Source organism: Lacerta agilis, chromosome 3 (assembly GCF_009819535.1).
Source record: "Lacerta agilis isolate rLacAgi1 chromosome 3, rLacAgi1.pri, whole genome shotgun sequence".
NCBI lineage: Eukaryota > Metazoa > Chordata > Lepidosauria > Squamata > Lacertidae > Lacerta > Lacerta agilis.
In genome coordinates, this window is record NC_046314.1 from 23,506,749 (window position 1) to 23,525,702 (window position 18,954).

Sequence of the window (18,954 nt, forward strand, 5' to 3'; positions counted from 1 at the left end):
TCAAATTTCCTGGGCCAGTGCATAAAAAGAAAACATACAGCCAAATTATTAGCATTAAGTAACATTGCAATAAACAAATAAGGTAGCAAATCTCAAAGGAGCATTTTTTTAAAAAAATCAACAGAATCAAAATTAAAGCTGAAAAGTTTGGCAAAATAAGGTCTTTGGTCTTGGAAAAACAACAACAACGTGAGCACCAGATGAACTTCTTATTATGTTTTTGTTTTTAAAAAAGGAGATCTCACAATGGGTCTCCTCCGTACGTTAGGTCTAGTTTAGTCCTAAATCCTTTGCATTATCTTGGCTTGGATCACAGATACAGTGGCTGTTCATTAGCTGAATATAAATCAGTAAACAATCTGTTTCAGAGATATTCTTTAAAAATTGTCAAGGACACATTAAAGGTAGAAAAATCTTAAATAATAAAGAAGTATAACAAGCATTAAGTTAACTCTAAGTTAAAACATTGACTTAAAAATAAAGTAAAATGCTTTCAAATTCACAGAAATCATGACCTACTCATGTTCCCCTACTGGCTTCCTTAAGGCAACTATCTCTTTTTCCTGATTCAAAGGCTACTATGTCATATTGCATTAAAGTCAGCAGTGAGAGTTGTACTTTTCTCTAATACATGAAGAAGGGTATGTTCATAAAAGAATGAAATGAAGCAAGGAACACAAATGTGTTTTTCAATAAAATGTATAGTTAGCCTACTGAATACAGTAGATAGAAACCAGAGATGGTTAAGCATGCTGAAAATCAGTGAAATCAGTATCTCCTAAAGTACTTGAAGGCTCTTTGAATTGTAACCATTTCCTTATTGCGTTAATCAAGTCAACAGTCCAATAAGCAGTATCATGCTCTTGAGACCCACATCTTCCCCTGCCCACACTCAGAGTTTTGAATTATTCAAAAGGACAACTGAGAAATGTCTAATAGCTAGTATAGGTGATAAAGTTTTTAGACCCACAAATGCATATTCCAAAATTGAAGGTGATGTTAATGTTGGGGAGAAATAATTGGAAAGACATTTTGGAGGAATCTTAAATTACTCCAGCTTCTAGATCCTTAATACATTCCTATAAAAACATGTTGTTGGCAAAAGAAGTTAACGTGAGGTGCATATCGGCTCCCCACAACTGGTGTGTAGGTAGCAATGATTTTCAAGAATCATCTCTTTTGAAACAAACAAGTTTTAATCGAGTGAGATCCTTCAAGTAAGAGCATGCAAAAGACATCAGTACTGACAAATGGGAACATGATTGTATCACCACTGGTGCTTATTTTCCTTAGAAAAGTGTATACAGATCGCCTCACCCCAGTATAACCAGTTCACTATCAAGTTATGTTTTCTAATCGCTTAAAGAAATATATGCAATCTGCACTGAGAATGCTTGAACTACATGTACAAGATAATGTGTTTCATCCCCAGGCATATGAGAAGAATTATATTTATTTAGCAGGATGTTGAGCTTTATTGGGTATCATTTGTATATACAAATTTTCATGTGCAATCTTCCTCTTGTGTGTTTTGGCTGCTGCAGTATTTTACAGTGTAGCTCAATGAACAGGGATGATATGTCAATTTTTTTTCCAACCTTCAATCCATTTCTCCACATTTTGTTGCTATATGTGAAAAACCACCAGCATTTTAGAGCCAATTTTACCCAATAAGCAAATGTTTATATGCAGTTTCCACCAAAGTACACATTTATTTATTTATTTATTTATTTATATTTATCCCACTTTCCCCATCTCTGAGACCGCCAAGGCAACAAAAAAATATGCAAAACAGTAAAAGTAATAATAGAACAATGGCAGTCATTTAAAAGTTCAGTGGTGAAATGCATAACCATGGCAACAAATAGCAAATGGATAGCTCCAAAGAATCAATTTTCATGAAGCCCAAAGGCCTGTCCAAAGAGCCAAATCATTAGAGTGTGTTGACAGGCAGGCAGTGCCAGGTAGGCCTCTATTGGAAAGATGTTCCCTGTCTGGTTCATCTGTTCTTTTGGAAGAGAAGTGAGGAATACTAGAGGCCAAACTCAGGTGATACCTGTGTATAAAGCTTGCTTCTCCTTAATCATTGGAAATGCAAAAAGTGGAATAATTCCACTGTCTATTATTGATTAAACAAATGAGCTCCCCTTTGCTGCTTATATCTCAAGCACAATCTTGTTTTTCCAGCAACATTGTTTCATTGCATTTTTTCCCCATTCAGAACATAGGAACAGGGTCTCACACAAAATTCACCCTGATTTTTTTAAATAAGATATGATTCATAAATGAATAAATAATAACAAACATTGCTGTCACTCATCTGGGAGATTTAACAAATTGATAATTATGCAGATATTAAGAGAGAAGAAGAGAAAAGACACCTCCCAACCCATAGCTTGTGCTGCCTATTTCTCCCCTTCTAAATATTACTACTAATGCCAAATAGAATGCCTTTTCCATTTTCCCCTACTGTCTTTGCCCACCATCTGGAAATAATTCTATCTATTTCTGTATTGGGAGGAGCAGGTCATTTTCATAATTTATAACACAATCCACAGCTCCCAAGTTCATCTTGTGGTCTTTTATACCTTGGCTTTATTTTTATTTATTTTTAATATATTTATTGAGTTTTTATAAAACAAAAAACAATTACAAACAAAACAAAACCTAAACAGACAACAAACTAATACTCCTTAATTAAACATTCCAATCCTACATATATCAGCATTGAAGAAAAAACAACTTAAACAAAAAACATAAAGAACTCAATTCTTAACATAATTATATCTCACATTGCCAGTTGACTTCCTCCTGTCTCCTCTTCCGGTGTTCCTTGTCTATCACCTTTAGTAATTTCTAAACATCTTGCAAAATCATATTTACTATAAAAAAATATCTATCCATATAAACTTAACTAATTTTCTTAACTCAAATTCATTTTTCTTAAACACTTAACCTAACTCAAAATATACAGCTTAGCTATCCTTCCTGTTGTTGTTGTTCAGTCGTTCAGTCGTGTCCGTGAAAAGCGGGATATCAAATCCAAACTCTTCTTCTTCTTCCGACTCTTTGTGATCCCATGGACTAGAGCACACCAGACACCCCTAGTTATATCTAATTATCAATCATACAATAATTTTATACCTTGGCTTTATTGCACTGCTTGCTGCTAGAGAAAGTGGGACTTCTTCCTTCCCAATAATCTGTGTCTAACTGCTTCCATATTTCTCAGTTCCATGGAAAACATAGTGATGCTGGCAGCACATGCAAGGTAGCCATCTTGGAAGAGGATTGCCAAACTGGCAAGGCAGATGATCATTCAGGGGATACTGACAGCCTCACTTAAGATGGGAACTGCGTCACCTGGCCATTATTATTGGCTGTAATTTATAATTTATAGGTGTGTTATTAGATGTCGTCTTGTATTCTCACAACAGAGGTCTTTAACAGCAGCCAAGTATTATAATTAAGTGAAGCAAAACAAGTTCCCACTTAACCCTCACCCAGAGGATCTAAGTAAAGATGAGACATTCTTGGAAGAAAACTAGAACTTTATTTGTTTACACTCAATGAAGTTACAGTTTAATGGTTGCTTTTGAAAGGCACAACACCTTGTTTCAGGCAAACAGTCTTTCTAGAGATATTTAAGATGTTTCTTAACTTCTGGCTTTAAAGCTGTCACTGAACACATAAATTCTTTCTAGCATGGCCGTTGCCTTACACTACCCGTAAAACACTCCCAGACCCTTCTAGAATCCTAATGGTCCCCTCAGGTAAATAGAACCTATCTCAAACTGAGAGCCAATTCACTATCTGTCCCCACTGACAGATAATTCCTATAGGAATCTATTCAGTTAGTCAGAGTCCCCTGTCCACATATGTCTAATCTCAGCATCTAACTTGAATTCAAAACTCTCTCTCTCTCTCTCTCTCTCTCTCTCTCTTTCTCTTTCTCTCTCCCTCCCTCTCCCTCTCCCTCCCTCTTCCTCTTCCTGGTTGACTGACCAACTTGTTATCTCTCCCTGGTTGGCAGACCTCACCAGGAGGCAGACCCAGGGTCAGTCCACCACAGCAGGAATTGCAGCCATTGGAGATATGGTTGCAACACTCTGAAATAAAAACCTCTCATACTGACTAAATAAGCATGCTCCTCTTTACTGCTTATCTATGTTCATCCTTTCCTTCACACACACACACACACACACACACACACACACACACCCCGCCACTCAACCTCTTTTTTTTTGTATGTCATTTTTTCATAGCGTTCTTTTACTATTCAGCACATACAAAACAATTGTGTTTGGATTTGAAAATAGCATAATGCAGTTTCACTGTTAAGTCTAGACAGCAGAGTGTGAAATGGGATGTAACCTTGTTGGTTTTTCCTATATTCTGCAGCAGACAGCATCATTGATTTTATTGGAAGAAGGGTGTGTGTGTGTGTGTGTGTGTGTTTAATATTTAAGTCTGTAAGTGTTTGGAGCAACCTCTGCAAGTCATAGCTGAACAAGAGATTGCCATTCACTGCTTGCCAGCCTGCAAAGCTGATGTAGGCATATATTCTCTCAGGCCCTACCAATCATTCAACTTTGAAGCTACCTAATTGCTGTTGGCACTTTGAATGGAAAGGGATGTGCCGTGGTGAGAGGAGCAATTCATTTCTTTATGGAATACCTTGGTTAATAGTATCCTTAGCAAGAGATCACAATTCTCTCTTGATTTATAATAAGAAATAAACTGAGTCTTTATGATCCACAGGTTAATTAGGCCCATCATTAGTCAGTGCTTTAGGACATGTTATCTCTCAGAAGCTGATAAAGGCGGAGGGAACTATGCTGTTATCCAAGGAAGGCTACAACTTATTGGAGCATATTGCCCAGCAGCCAGCTATTTCCCTTTCTGATATACAGCCTCATCAACCTAGTTTAAAGTCCAGAGCAGTTCAGTGAGCTGGGCTCTGAGTTAAGTCTACCTTTCCCTAAAATACCATGGGTTTGTAGCCAGTGTTGTATGAGCTGTGGACTTAAATGTCAGGTAACTTGGTGCAAAACTAAACTGATTGATTCACCCCCAATCTCCGTGCTAGAGAACGGCACATTCATCTAGGAATCACCACAAAGGAATAGTACAGAAAGTGGTACAGGACATGGCAGTATGGAATACTCCAGCTCTAGTCATGCCTTCACATCTTTCCTCAGCTTGGTGAAAAATGGATGGGCATCTGCATGCACTGAGCACCTTGTGCTTGCCTGCAACTAAATCCTAAAACTGTATTGTCAAAAGGAATGGGAATATATTAGGGTAATGTGCTTTTTTCTATTGGCATAAAGGTTGCTTTTCACAAGAATCATAAGAACAACACTTCAAAAGAGAAATTAGTCTGGAATGTAGCAACATTTGTTCCATATTTGGATTTCCTTTTTCGTTTTCACTGTAATAATTTCTTACTGCAGTATTTTAGGGGTGGAAGAAGTTTGTCTTTTATTTCTCCTTTACTCAGAGCATGCCAAAGCACCAACAGAATGCACAAACGTAACTGCATCTTTGTTTATATATTGAATTTGTGTTAAAAGCTTCTATTGCCATAAAGCATCTATTATTTAACGACCTTCTGTATCATTAATTCTTTCCTGTAGCAACAGAAATTGATTTCCTCCCACTTTCAGAATGTGAAGATCTGTTTGGCCTGCCTTTTAGCCATCATATGTGACTCTAAAGTAACACCCTATAAGATGGTGAAAAACCAGCAGCTTTTAATAAATATGTTGGTAGCTTTTGTTTGAACCTGCATTATTTCCTTTTTATTTAAAGGTGGACTGCTGTATGCACTTAATTGGGAGTAAGTCCTATTGTTCAAAGGATTGCAGAATTATTGGATATGTTTTTAGTTTAAATAAAATTTGTTACAGGTAGGTAGCCGTGTTGGTCTGCCATAGTCAAAACAAAATATAAAATATAAAATACAATCAAAAATCAAAAAATCCTTCCAGTAGCACCTTAGAGACCAACTAAGTTTGTTCTTGGTATGAGCTTTTGTACACGAAAGCTCATACCAAGAACAAACTTAGTTGGTCTCTAAGGTGCTACTGGAAGGATTTTTTGATTTTGTTTTAAAATTTGTTACACATTGAAGAGTAAGAACATTACTGTGGCATAAACTTTCATGCGCCTGAACCCATTTTGTCAGATGAATGAAATCTTTATTGGCCTATCACAATGCACAAGGTAGATGCTTGCCATTATTATAGAGAGTCAAGTGCAAAGAAGGACCAGTGGAAAAGATAAGAAATCAAATTGAAGTGGATCCAGTAGAATCCATTGGCCAAACAAGATGAACACTGATGATTACTTTTGGTAATAAGCTATACTTTCTCAGTCTCTGTTCAGTCCAGTCCTGTTGGTGTCATATCTGCAAACTTTGTGGCTTGACTCACAAAAACCCATATATCACAATTTTTTATTATAAACATATGCCACAATATGTTTAAGATGGCTGTGAGATTCTGCTTTGCGTTCACATTTTTCATCTTGCCATTATTCCAAGGAGCTTATGGTAGGCACATCAAGGATGGAAAACTTTTGTCTCTCCAGATGTTCCTGGATGAGTTGATCATTCCTGACCAATTGATCATGTTGTCTGATAGGAGCTGAAACCCAACAACATTCAAAGGGCCACAGATTCTCTATCCATGGTGGATAGATGACCAAGTTTGCCATGATCATTGGATGCATCACACATCATCCTGGTGTTCAGGGTCAACAGCTACCAAATAATTAGGGTCAGAGCATTATGCTGATAATTTGAAAATATTGCATATTGACCTCTTTGTAAACGAATATAGAGTTGTGTTTATTAATACTGCTTATACAGAACAGAGGTTGCAAATGATAAAAATAACTCTTCTCTATTAACTGATAAAATTGGAATGAGTGGCATGATTTGCCATAAAATTATAACTTGTTGCTATAGCATACTAACAGGATTTCCCTCCTCCATTATTACAATATTCTTGATTATTCAACAAATGATCTGGAGAGCAATTGTGAATCCATTTACTCTTTCAGAATTAGAAACAGTTTTGTCAAAAACTTAAAAGCATCAGATGCAGCTTTGAAAGCTTCATTATCATGCAGATTAGTAGATAGGGGGCAAAGTGATTAGCTGATGTGGCTAGCCTGGAAAGAAGACATCAATTCATTCCAGACCCTAAAGTGGATATTAATAGAGTTCAGGAAGACATGTTTGCCACCCTGAAAAAGATTAGGAAATAAATACCTTCTCATTTAAACATTGGCAAAAACTCAACCAACTATTTTGTTAACCTCTACATAGAATATTTTACACCAAATCGATTGATATATATATATATATATATATATATATATATATATATATATATATATATATATATATATATATATATATATACATACACACATAATATTTACCAGAAGAGAGCATTTTGGAAACAAATAATTTTATTTCTTAATATAATTGAAAATGATATCTCAGACATACAGCACTTAACAGATAAGGTAATAACCTCTTTTGAAGTTATAGGAGATTTTCATGGTTCAAGTCAACACCACACCTGGTATGATGAATGGATCCTTTCCTCCCCTCTGGTTAGATCAGTGTTTTCCAAAGTGGCCGATACCACCCCATGGTGTGTGTGTGTGGGGGGGGGGGTCTGCTGGAATTATCCAGAGGGCTGTAGTAGCCTCAGGTGCAATTGGGGGCATTGGAATAAGGGGGCAGTGGAAACATAAAGAAGAGAAGAAAAAATTGAAAAGCTGTTCATACATGTTTCACCTGTTGTGTAATGGTGTTTACCGCCAAGTCTGGCACCATTGTGGGATGGTGACAACACCTCCCCTGGATCCATTGTGCTGCAGGCAAGGAGTTTTTCTGGGCTTGGGTGAACCCTTTTCAGCTTCACCCAGACCCAGGAAATGGATCGCAACTTGCCCTGGGGCAGATCAAACTATTACTCTGAGTAAACATATATAGGATTCAGCTTTTTGTTAACTTGTTTTTCAAGAAGTTGTAGGTAGAAATACAAATAACATAAAAGAATGCAAATTTGTCACTGCATCTTTCTGTTTGCTTAAAGAAGGTAGATTTCCAGGGTGTGCTTATTTTTCTGAAAAGGGGATGATAGGCCAAATGAGTTTGGGAACATCTGGGTTAGATTATCTAGCAGTTCTAGTTTTGGAAAGGGCTCTTGACCTATTGGTAAATCTCATGTTTTGCACGTAGAAGGGCCAGGATTCAGTCCCTGGCCATTTTCAATTAAAGGTGTTGGAGTAACTGGACATGAGGAGGGGTTAATTTTCTTCATGGATTTAAATCACTCCCAAGGATAAGCTGATTGCAGGTGCAACGTCAGTCAAGCCAGTTGCTATGGTAATGGCCCAGTTCCCAACTATATCTGTGATTGATGCATGTCAGCTTAGTAGTGTGAGTCTGTTTGCTATAGTTAGTTAGTATGTTAGTTGATGTTAACATATTGAATTGCTAGAGTTTATGGTGATACTTTGTACTAGTATGTATCTGTATATATCTGTGTCTGCAAACGTCTACAATATGTATATACAGAGGTACCTTGGGTTACGAACATAATTTGTTCCGGAGGTCCATTCTTAACCCAAAACCATTCTTTACCTGAGGTGCGATTTCACTAATGGGGTCTCCCGCTGCCGCTGTGCAATTTCTGTTCTCATCCTGGGGCAAAGTTTGTAACCTGAGGTACGACTTCCGGGTTAGCAGAGTTTGTAACCCAAAGTGTTTGTAACCTAAGGTGTTTGTAACCCGAGGTACCACTGTATCTACATCCAGAACTGTTTTACTGAGACTTGTCTTCTGCAACATTAAACTCCTTGGACCTTAAGCTTCTTCTGTGTGGTGACTGTTTCTGGAAGCAACTTTCATTGTGTGGGTATCTCACCTGAGACTCCCATCAAATGGATTTCAAGTAGCGGGACTAGAAAGCCTCTTTGCTTTAGAAAACAGTCAAAATAGATTTGAGGCTAGTTCAACCATGAGTTATATCCCTCACTTTATATCTCCTGGCATGTGCAAAAACAAGTTATGATACTACTAAACTGATGGAGAACATAACATTGATCACGGAATTCAGCACAGAGTTTCAATGGCCTTTACATTATAGATATCGCACTGCAAGAACCAGATATTGCATTTCTTTAGTCATTACCTTTTAGTAGTAATAATATCAGTTAATGATATGATGTGATAGACTGGAGGATGATGCAGTGAAACCCATGTGAAATCTAGCATGTCTGTACTTAAACTCAATTACTTTATAAATAATTCTGTGTGCTAGGATTTCAGATCTTCTTCCCACTGTAGATGATCAAAGTAAATATACCACTTTTTCAATTTAAGATTGGCACCTAGGCATGCTCGTGTTTCTTTTTCTCCAAATTTTCATTGGGTGGATAATTCCAGATCTTTATTGATGTGTAGATGGCAATAGTAGTGGCAAATGTGTTTCACTAGACATAGGTTGTGAATTTTCTGTGGTTCTTAGACAATACATGCCTTGATAAACTCCCATTCAGATTACTCTTATACACTCTCAGGGGTTACATGAAGATATTCCTGTTTCAAATGACATTTGCTGGCACTTAAATAATACTAATTAAGCCATAAAGAACGTAATTTCCACAATGCAGCAAAAGTTAAGATTGTTGATTTGCATAGAAGAGATAAGCATGTGTTTAATTTCCTCCCCTCCACTACCAGTTTGAAATCTAGGAGATTATTAAGTATTTAACTTTGATTTGATTGTGTTCTAATTATATTATCAGAATTGTATTTGAAGGATGTCATTCCCACTTGGCCACCTTGCACTGTGCAAACACAGCTCCCTCTTTAAATTTAATTTTTTTTCAGACTCTCCAGCTATTGTAGATGTTATTTTCTTTGTCATTTATATTTTTGTGGTCTAACCCTAAATATATTCTTCATTCCAGCAGCAAGCATGAATATTGGATTCCTGACAAAACTACCAAGATGTGGTTTTTTTGATGTACACTATTTTGCTCTCTGTGGCTGGTTCTTCTTTGGTATAAAGTAGCTGTTATTTGTCACACTGACAGGTGCATCTACTGCGAAATGCTGGCGATGAAGTTACCATCACTGTTCAGTACCTCAGGGAAGCTCCATCATTTCTAAAGCTCCCATTGGGTAAGGTAAAATTAATGGATCTGAGCAAAACACTTTCCTATCTGCAATATTTCTCATAACAAGTAGACACTTGCACACAAACAATATTTCATTCATGAGTGCTTTAGTTCAAGAAAGATTCTATATGGAAATGCTATATTATATAATGTTTATATATGTTTAGGCATGCATGCAAGTCACTTTCCTGAGATACATGTATGAATATTGTAACCCACATGGGCAGGGCTGGTGTCATAGGTCTTTCTCACCCAATCACTGGACCCTAAGAGGAAGAGCAGTATGATTGGGTAGGAAAGACTTGGAGGATAAGCCCCACCTATGTAATAACAGTAGTTATAAACATAGCACAGCCGTGTGGGTTGTTGCCCACTTCTGCACACATGGAAAGAATCAGGTTGCAGCAGCGCTTCAATTTTCTGTGTGCTTTTGAAACTAACAGGAGTTATCTGCATATAGCTGAGCTCAATGTAATTATTGCATCAAACTTTTTTTTTAACAAGTATGTTCTAAGAATCATAATCATTCTGTTAAATTGGAGCCAGGTTGCCATGTCAGCTATCTAAAAATGGTTCAGAATTTGATTTGTGCAGGAAGTTTCTTAGACTAGAGCCCACTAATTAGCTTTCACTGCCAAAGATGGGGAAGCTTATGAAAACAGTGAAGGTAAAAATACTGCAGTGTGTAGGCAGCATACACCCATAAATTCCTGATTTAACCGAAAGCAGTCAAAAGCAGACTATTGGGAAAAGTTCCATCATACCCACTGTCATAGAGAGCGAGGGAGAGAGATCATCTTCTCAGGCATATTTGTGAAACATGTACAGATCCTTAGACTAGAAAAGCCCTACTACTCATTGTGGGTGATTTATATACAAATTTATAATCAGCAATCCAGGAAAGTATAGAAAATTAGAGATCCATTGTAGATTGTATTGAGGCTAATGGTGTAATGTGCAAATGGAAATACTGGTTTTAGTTATTGACGTATAAATATGTGGTAAGAGGGTCCCCAAGTTTAAGGAGTGGTGGAAATAAATATTTTGTTTTACAGTTATCTGTTGCACTCTAGGATTTTTTTATTCTGGGCTTTGTTAATACATTTTAAGAAATAGTTTTTTTAAGTTGTTGTTTTCTTTCTATCATTGTGGTCTTGAAGTGTCTTTCATTGGAAGTAAGGTCATTTGACCAAGTAAATGATCTTTGGATCTCAGCCAAAAGTGGACAGTTTGGTGGGGCACCTAAGCTCTGGTTGGTTGAGTCACTGCTGTTTACCAAATAAAATAAAAAATTCCTTCCAGTAGCACCTTAGAGACCGACTAAGTATCTAGATGGGGAAGAGGGAGGCAGTGATGAGGTTGGCATGGTGCAAGTGTGGAGCCAATCTAGCACCACTGATCTCACCCAAAATTGGGTACATCTAATAAATTCAGTATTTACTTCAATGCATACACAGTCCATCAAGAGGAACACATCCCACTAGCCATGTGTGCTCTCTACCTGGAAGTAGAGTACAAAAACAGGACAGTTGCCAAACACAGTATCAGACTTGTAGGCTGGATTGGGCTTCTTGGGCCATAAGTCGTATAATTTGGGGTTATGTGTCTTTTTTATAAAAAAAAAAAAATCAGCAGATGAAGAATCTGATTGATTACTAAGTTTATTTGGGTTTAGCAATAAGTCATCTTTGGCTGTATCAATGTTCTTAGGAGAGAGAAGTTTAAACTGAGAGTATCACCCAGCCAGAAACATGCAGATATGTGCATGTTAAGATGGAAACAGTTTAGCATCTAAGACTGTCAAGATTCTAGATTTCCCCCCCAGATCATTCTCTGTTTCATGTTGATTAGAGGTGTGAATATTATTATTATTGTTGTAAATGTCAGGATTGTGAGGTGATCTGAAAACTATTTGAAGGGTGATGTCATGTCTTACCATCACTGCTATTATTGCTTGGAATATTGAAGTATTTTCCATTGCAAGCAGCTTATTTAGAAAAAAAAGATTCATAAGTGCACTCTCTGTAAATGAAATAGATCACTAGATTTTTTATTTTATTTTTACTTATGCCATTCTATCTAACAATGAATAAGAAAAAAAGACTAATTTTTGGTGTCAGTGGCTTAGCAAGGGAAAACCAAGTTTCATAACAATATGATTTGGAGTTTATAATACGATTGAGATGGTTTTAAAGAAGGGATTTTAAAAAGTGTTAAGGAAGTCTATTTCTATGCCCTGCTCTCTCTCCCCCACAAATCTGTATATGTATGAGAGTGAGAGAGATACCTACAAACTTTTGAGCAGGTTATTAAAATCTATTTATTTTAGTCTCCCTTCACTTCATTTCACTCCATTGCTAGACAAGCTTGTCAATCTTAAAATAGTCGAAACAAAATAGAAAATTCTTTCCAGTAGCACCTTAGAGACCAACTGAGTTTGTTCTTGGTGTGAGCTTTTGTGTGCATGCACACTTCATCAGATACCTTTCAGATAGCTTTCTATGTCTGCAGGACTTTTTTTTAAGTTGACTATGTTTTTAAATTATTGTTAATGCTATTGCTATTGCAATTTTTTTTATACTGTGTCTTTATGCTGTGCAAACCACATGGAGTGGGCTAAGCCCCCCCCCAAAGTGGCATACAACTAATTTTTATATAAATAAATAATAGAGTGTCCGTGTGAGAATCGGAGACGGTGCTTTTTTCTAGAAAAAATAGGTGTCAGTACTCACCATGAAGTTGTTACAGTAAGTGTCACACTTTTTAGCCAAAAGGGGGGGAGAGGTGTCGGTACTGAGTACCCCCTGAGTACCCCGGGGAAAACTCGCCAATCAGATCCATCTCTCTCTCTCTCTCTCTCTCTCTCTCTCTCTCTGTGTGTGTGTGTGTGTGAGAGAGAGAGAGAGAGAGAGAGAGAGAGAGAGAGAGAGAGAGAGAGACTTTTGGTCCATCTAGCTCAGTACTGTCAATCACACTGACTGGTAGTGGCTCTCCAGGGTTTCAGACAAAAGTCTTTTCCCTGCCATAGCTGGATATGCTGAGCTCGAACCTGAGACCTTTTGCATGAAAAGATTCCTAAATGAGCTGCTTCCTCCCTTGACCACTTTCTATTGGTAGTGTGTGCTCCCCTGCACTGTGCTTATAGGTGGGGAACTAGAGCATGATAGGAGAGCTAAACTCTTGAGAGAAGAGTTAGAATTGGAGGAAATGAAGGGGTTATTATAGATAGGGCACTGCACCAAAAAAAATGGACAGGGAAGGGCATATGATCCATAAAGAAGTCGTGCTTGCAAGAAATCAAATACTGTGTGTGTGAGTGTGTGAAAATATGATTAGAAATGATTGTGGAGAAGAAAAGGAAATAACTTTTAAAATATTTAAATACCCCCAGAGGCTCAGCTCATTGAGATGACAGGCTTCTTACACCTCAACCTGGGGTGACTTTCACATAGGAGGAGACTTCTAAGCCAATTCTTAAATCAGTTTGATGTTCCTTACATCACCAGTTGGGTTTCAGAAAACTCCTTGGGCAGTTCTTCCTTGAGAATAGTTGATCTTGGTAGCAGCTGGTGGGGCCACATGGGTGGCGCTGCATTGCTTTCCTGGCTTCAGCACAGTCTAGGTGCAGCATTGGGAGAATCAATCACATGTCCACCTGAGCAACACTGAATTCCATCCCATGCATTTGATTGACATGTGTATCTGCTGCAAAACTCTTTGATCTCATAAGCTTGGCTTAGAAATTTAGACTACCATCCAATTCATTTTTTATTTTATTTTTTTGCTTTCTCTGTCTTTCATGCTAAGAAGTGTATAGAACATGGTGCAAACTATTAGAGTTAAATCATATAGATATAAATATAGACATAGATTATACAGACCTACAATATGATGTAGATATTTGGATGAACTCACAATTTTGTACATATAAACTGCAATTCTTCCTCAATCGTGTGCATTAACTTTCCACTGATGAAAACAAATTATAACATTTTTTTTTTTGAAAATGTGCTGCATTTTAGGTTCCCCTGGACCGTCAAGTGATCACAGCAGTGGCACGTCCTCCCCTCTCTTTGACAGTGGTTTACACTTAAATGGAAACTCAACAAATACAGTAAGTGACTTGTACCACTTTGCCTAGTTGCGCGTGTAGTTTATGTGACTTGAGTCTCAGGAGAACAAATGTGGCTCAACAAAATGCCGTTCAAGAATGTTTATTCTAGTACCATATAATGGTCTGAGTAGATCATGTGGGTGCAAGAGGGCTAGATTGGAGTTTACTGTATCGGGACCCTTTGAATAGTTGAGAAAATGTTCCAGGGGAAAATTGTTCAAAGATTTGGAGTGAGGTGTCTTTAAAAGAGGAACAGAAGAAGGAGAAAGAATATCACAGGGGCCAAGCTTGCAGTGGAAAGAATGGGTATACTTTACCAAGGCCTGGTAATTCAGGGGTGGGGGCAGCCCAGGCTGAAACCCTGTTAGCAAGTGGAGAAGAAAGCACACTAAATTTAAAAGACATTGCCTTTCATATATCAATGAAAAGGAGTCTTCCGTGTCCAACTCCATTGCATGTGAGAAGCCAGATATAGGTGAACACCCCCCCCCCTGAGAGAGAGGGGGGGGACTGGAGCAAAAATACTTCATATTTTATCTGGCCCTGTAGAAAAGTCACAACCTTCCTTCATCAGAAACTAAAAGATTTGAACAAGTGGAAGATGTCTATTTCCCCAAGATCAAAAGCCAAGATTTCAAATGCCTGGAAATGAAAGTGGCTTCAGCTTCTAAGGTGGTTTGTTGAAAGCACAAGCATGAGATAGCATTTATCAGATTGAACTGTGATCAAATGGTCAGATAAGGAGGTTTAGAAATGTCAGTTACCAGCAATACTTTTCTTCCCTAGGAAATGTCATCTGTTCAGTGAAATGGTGTAGTATCTTTTGTTTCATGTACATTCTTTTCCCCCAGAATTGACCCAGGGTTGGTTTTTTTTAAATCAGAGCACCTTGTTACATTTCCAAAGTTTATCACATCAGATCCTGTATTGACCTGATTCTTTAAGAATGTGAACATTGCTTAAGCTGTATTTTCATTTCAGCAGCTGTAACTATGATACTGATATCTATGTAGACTGGGCATATATTTTTTTGTCTTATAACATAAATGTTTGACATCTGAAATTGAAATCCTCCCAAACTATCTCCCTGGTCCTGTCAGCTGAGCTAGCAACAGCAGGTGCCTGAAGAATTACTGGTGTACTGAAATCTCACTTCCAGTTTTCCACCAGATACATATAAATTCAAAAACAGTTGTTGTATCTCCTTTGGCATTCTAAAGGCAGGCATCTGATATTAAACCACTTTGCAGATATCAGTAAGTCTAGTGAGGACGCATCAGATAGTCATATTCATTTTGTTTTGAGCAATAATCCCAGAGGTAGAGAAGGGAAACTTCAATTGTACCATGGACAGCTCCATGGACAGCTCCAAGCTGGAGACTCTATAAGCCATGGGTAGGCAAACTAAGGACCAGGGGCCGGATCTGGCCTAATCGCCTTCCAAATCCGGCCCACGGATGGTCCGGGAATCAGCGTGTTTTTACATGAGTAGAATGTGTCCTTTTATTTAAAATGCATCTCTGGGTTAATTGTGGGGCATAGGAATTCGTTCTTTTCTTCTTCTTCTTCTTCTTCTTTTCAAAATATAGCCCGGCCCCCCACAAGGTCTGAGGGACAGTGGACCGGCCGCCTGCTGAAACAGTTTGCTGGCCGCTGCTATAAGCGCAGAGCTCAGATGTTGCTTCAGCAGCTGACATCCTCAGATGGAGTCAGGAGTTGCAGCTCTAACTCAGTTGCTAACTCTGTCTTCATTTATTATTTCCAATATTTTGATAAATCAGTTCATTTAAAGGGGTCTGCCTGCCTTAGCAGTTACAGGGTGGATTGTGGTTCACTAGGGCAGAGTCCTTTGAGTCAGGGGAAGGCAATGTGACACCTTTGACTGAAGAAGTACTAACCCAATGGTTGGATTCCCCTGTGCTGTATGTATATGTTCATATACAAACACACACACTCACAACATAGTTTGAGAAAGCATAGTTTAGGTAGTGTACACAGTCATGAGCTTAGCACAGGCAGACAACTGCCTGCACATGATGAGAGGACTACTGAGTCTAAAGCTAGGGTGTGATGCTTCTTCAGATGGCCTGGCTACCCCATATGCATTGTAATCACTATACATAAAACATGGTTGCATTTGTTGTGTATCACCTGCAGGAGCCATACAGGAGGTTTGTGGGGAAACACACACACACACACACACACACCTGAAATTCTTGATACCTGAAACTTGTTGGTAGAATTTAGCAGTGGAAGTTCTATTATCAGCGCATACTACTTTAGCAGTTTATGAAAAGCTTGAGTATCTTCTTTGGAATTTCTACATTATTGGTACCATAAACTTTAATGTTTAAATGAGAGCTTTGTCAAAGGAGTGGTTGGAGATGAAGAGCTGAAACCATGAAGGATGGATTTCACTGAGAGCTGAAGTTCAGTGGTAGCGGAACTGCTTTGCATGTAAAATGTCTCGGGGCAATCCGTGGAATCTCCAGGTAATACCAGAAGAGACATATGGAATCTTGGAGCGCTGCTGCCAGTCCATGGAGATTACAGAGTATGGAGCTACATGGATCAATGGTCTGCCTCAGTAGGGGGCAGCTTCCTGTGTAGCAGGTGACCACAGAACAAGTGAGGGAGATAGAACTGCAAGGTAGATGTCAGATAATATTCTGGAAAGGAATAAGAGTCACAAGGCTGTGTGAGGAAAGGCTGTTAAAGACATGGAACTACAGGGGAGAAGTTTGTACTGAGCATAAATTGGGAAGGATGACAATCAAAGCTTTGAAACCTTGACATTCAGCGCTATAGCCAGTGCTTATAAGCCCAGATGTGGAATGGTTGAAAGGAGTGTCGGGATCAAGATGTGAAAAGGAAAGGCCAAAGACAGCCAGGTGATTAATAGTATTCAAGGTGAGAGAAGAGAGAATGAATCAAATGGGATCATACAAAGCATTAAGGATTTGGGAGACTGGTTGCCTCTCTAAAATAGGGCAGGAAAGACACCTGTGGACACAATGTTCAATGGAATTTAAAAGTAAAATGTTTATTCACAGGAAATGACCAGGATTTCTTTTCAAAAGTCTGGAATACTGTTCAGGCACCGACAAACAATTATTGTGCATACCGAAGAAATGCTATGATTAACTGTATTTAAGGTTATTATCAAGAATAGGCGCTGATATTCAGAATGGGTTTGTGTCTGCTACAGATGTTTTGAGCTCGATAGAAATACTGGTTTTACAGAAAGGGCACAATTATAAAAAAATTCCACACTTCTGCAAAGGATTCCAATTTTCAAGCAAAGCACATTGAATGGATGGCTAAATTGGCAGTGAAGGCTATCAACAAAACAAAGGGAAAATATGAATACAACATAAAAATCAGTCTATATTAGCTGTAGAGTTATGCAAATATTACCGGTATACATATCCCTGTCATTTCTTTTGTGTTTTAAAAACTTCCTTCACTGTTTAATTTTTAAAATATAAACCATTTTAATACAAACAGGGATTCTATCGTATTTACCCCCTCTTTTTTTTTTTTTTAAAAAAAAGCTTACTTTTTAATCAAGGATATTAAAGGCCAATGTGTTATCAATAATTTGTTCCCCTGATCCAGAAGAAGCAGTGAACACCCAGAAGAAGGCTGTGTCTAGAAACACAGGAAACTGCCTGTGTTTCTGCTCTTAATCCATCTGGTTCGGTGTTGTCTACACTGGTAGACAGCAGGTCTCCAAAGTTTACAGGCAGGGGACATTCCCAGCCATACTTGGAGATGCCAAGTGATTGAGCCTGGGACATCTGCATGCAAAGCAGACGATCTACCGCAGAGCTACAGCGATTTCCCTAAGCAAAATTCATGGGTGTAAAATAAGTCCTACATCTAGAGCTTGGGGGTTGTTAACTGTGCCTGAGGAGGAGGGGGAATGAATGTAGAACCTCCCCATTTCCTCCTCCAACAGGTGATACCACTGGTGGAGCTAATAGAAACTCTTCTCACTCTTTCCCACACCTGCCTAAACACAGATTCCAGCTTTTCCCAATAGGTCACTGCTATAGTTAAAGTAAAGGCTGAAATTTATGGCAAGGTGACCACCAATTGCCCATAGAAGACCCTTGGAATGAACCTGTGACTCATGATGCAGGCATTCTGAGGTAGAAATGGTAGCAGCTTCAACCAAGAGAGAAAGGGTTCTGCCACCGCCACAAGCAGAAGCTGAATGAAGGTGTGAGATTCAGGGCAAATAAAATAAGATGTTTCTTCAAGCAATGCATGGTTGATCTTTGGACTTCAGTGCCACATGGTGCCATGGTGTCCATTGGCTATATAAGGGAATTTGGCTATACAAGGGAATTTGTAGAGGAGGTCCATTGATGGCGACTAGCCATAATGTCTATATACGTAGAACCTCCAGATTCAGAAGCTGTGTACAGTGTCAGTTTCAGGTTTTGGGGGGTCCTTGGATGGCTCACCTTTCATGGATCCTTCTCTCTGTCAGTCTACCTTCTCACTGTTGCAGGTGGCTCCTCCTACAGTAGGGAGCCTTGGGAGATGCCCCTCCATACAAACCCTTGATGCTAGCCCCAGCAGCATGGCTGAATACTAGTTGATGGGGTGGGCACCCAATGGGA

At 38.5% G+C, this 18,954-nt stretch overlaps 1 protein-coding gene across 3 annotated transcripts in view; it reads left to right on the top strand.

Annotated features, from left to right (window-relative positions):
- SNTG2 (syntrophin gamma 2) overlaps positions 1-18,954 on the top strand; it is a 200,811-nt gene that overhangs the window by 116,165 nt on the left and 65,692 nt on the right. For all 3 annotated transcript variants that reach the window (XM_033143019.1, XM_033143020.1, XM_033143021.1), the window contains 2 exons: positions 10,126-10,213; positions 14,232-14,323. In XM_033143019.1, the coding sequence (XP_032998910.1) occupies positions 10,126-10,213; positions 14,232-14,323 (180 nt within the window). The remainder of the gene's footprint in view (positions 1-10,125; positions 10,214-14,231; positions 14,324-18,954) is intronic.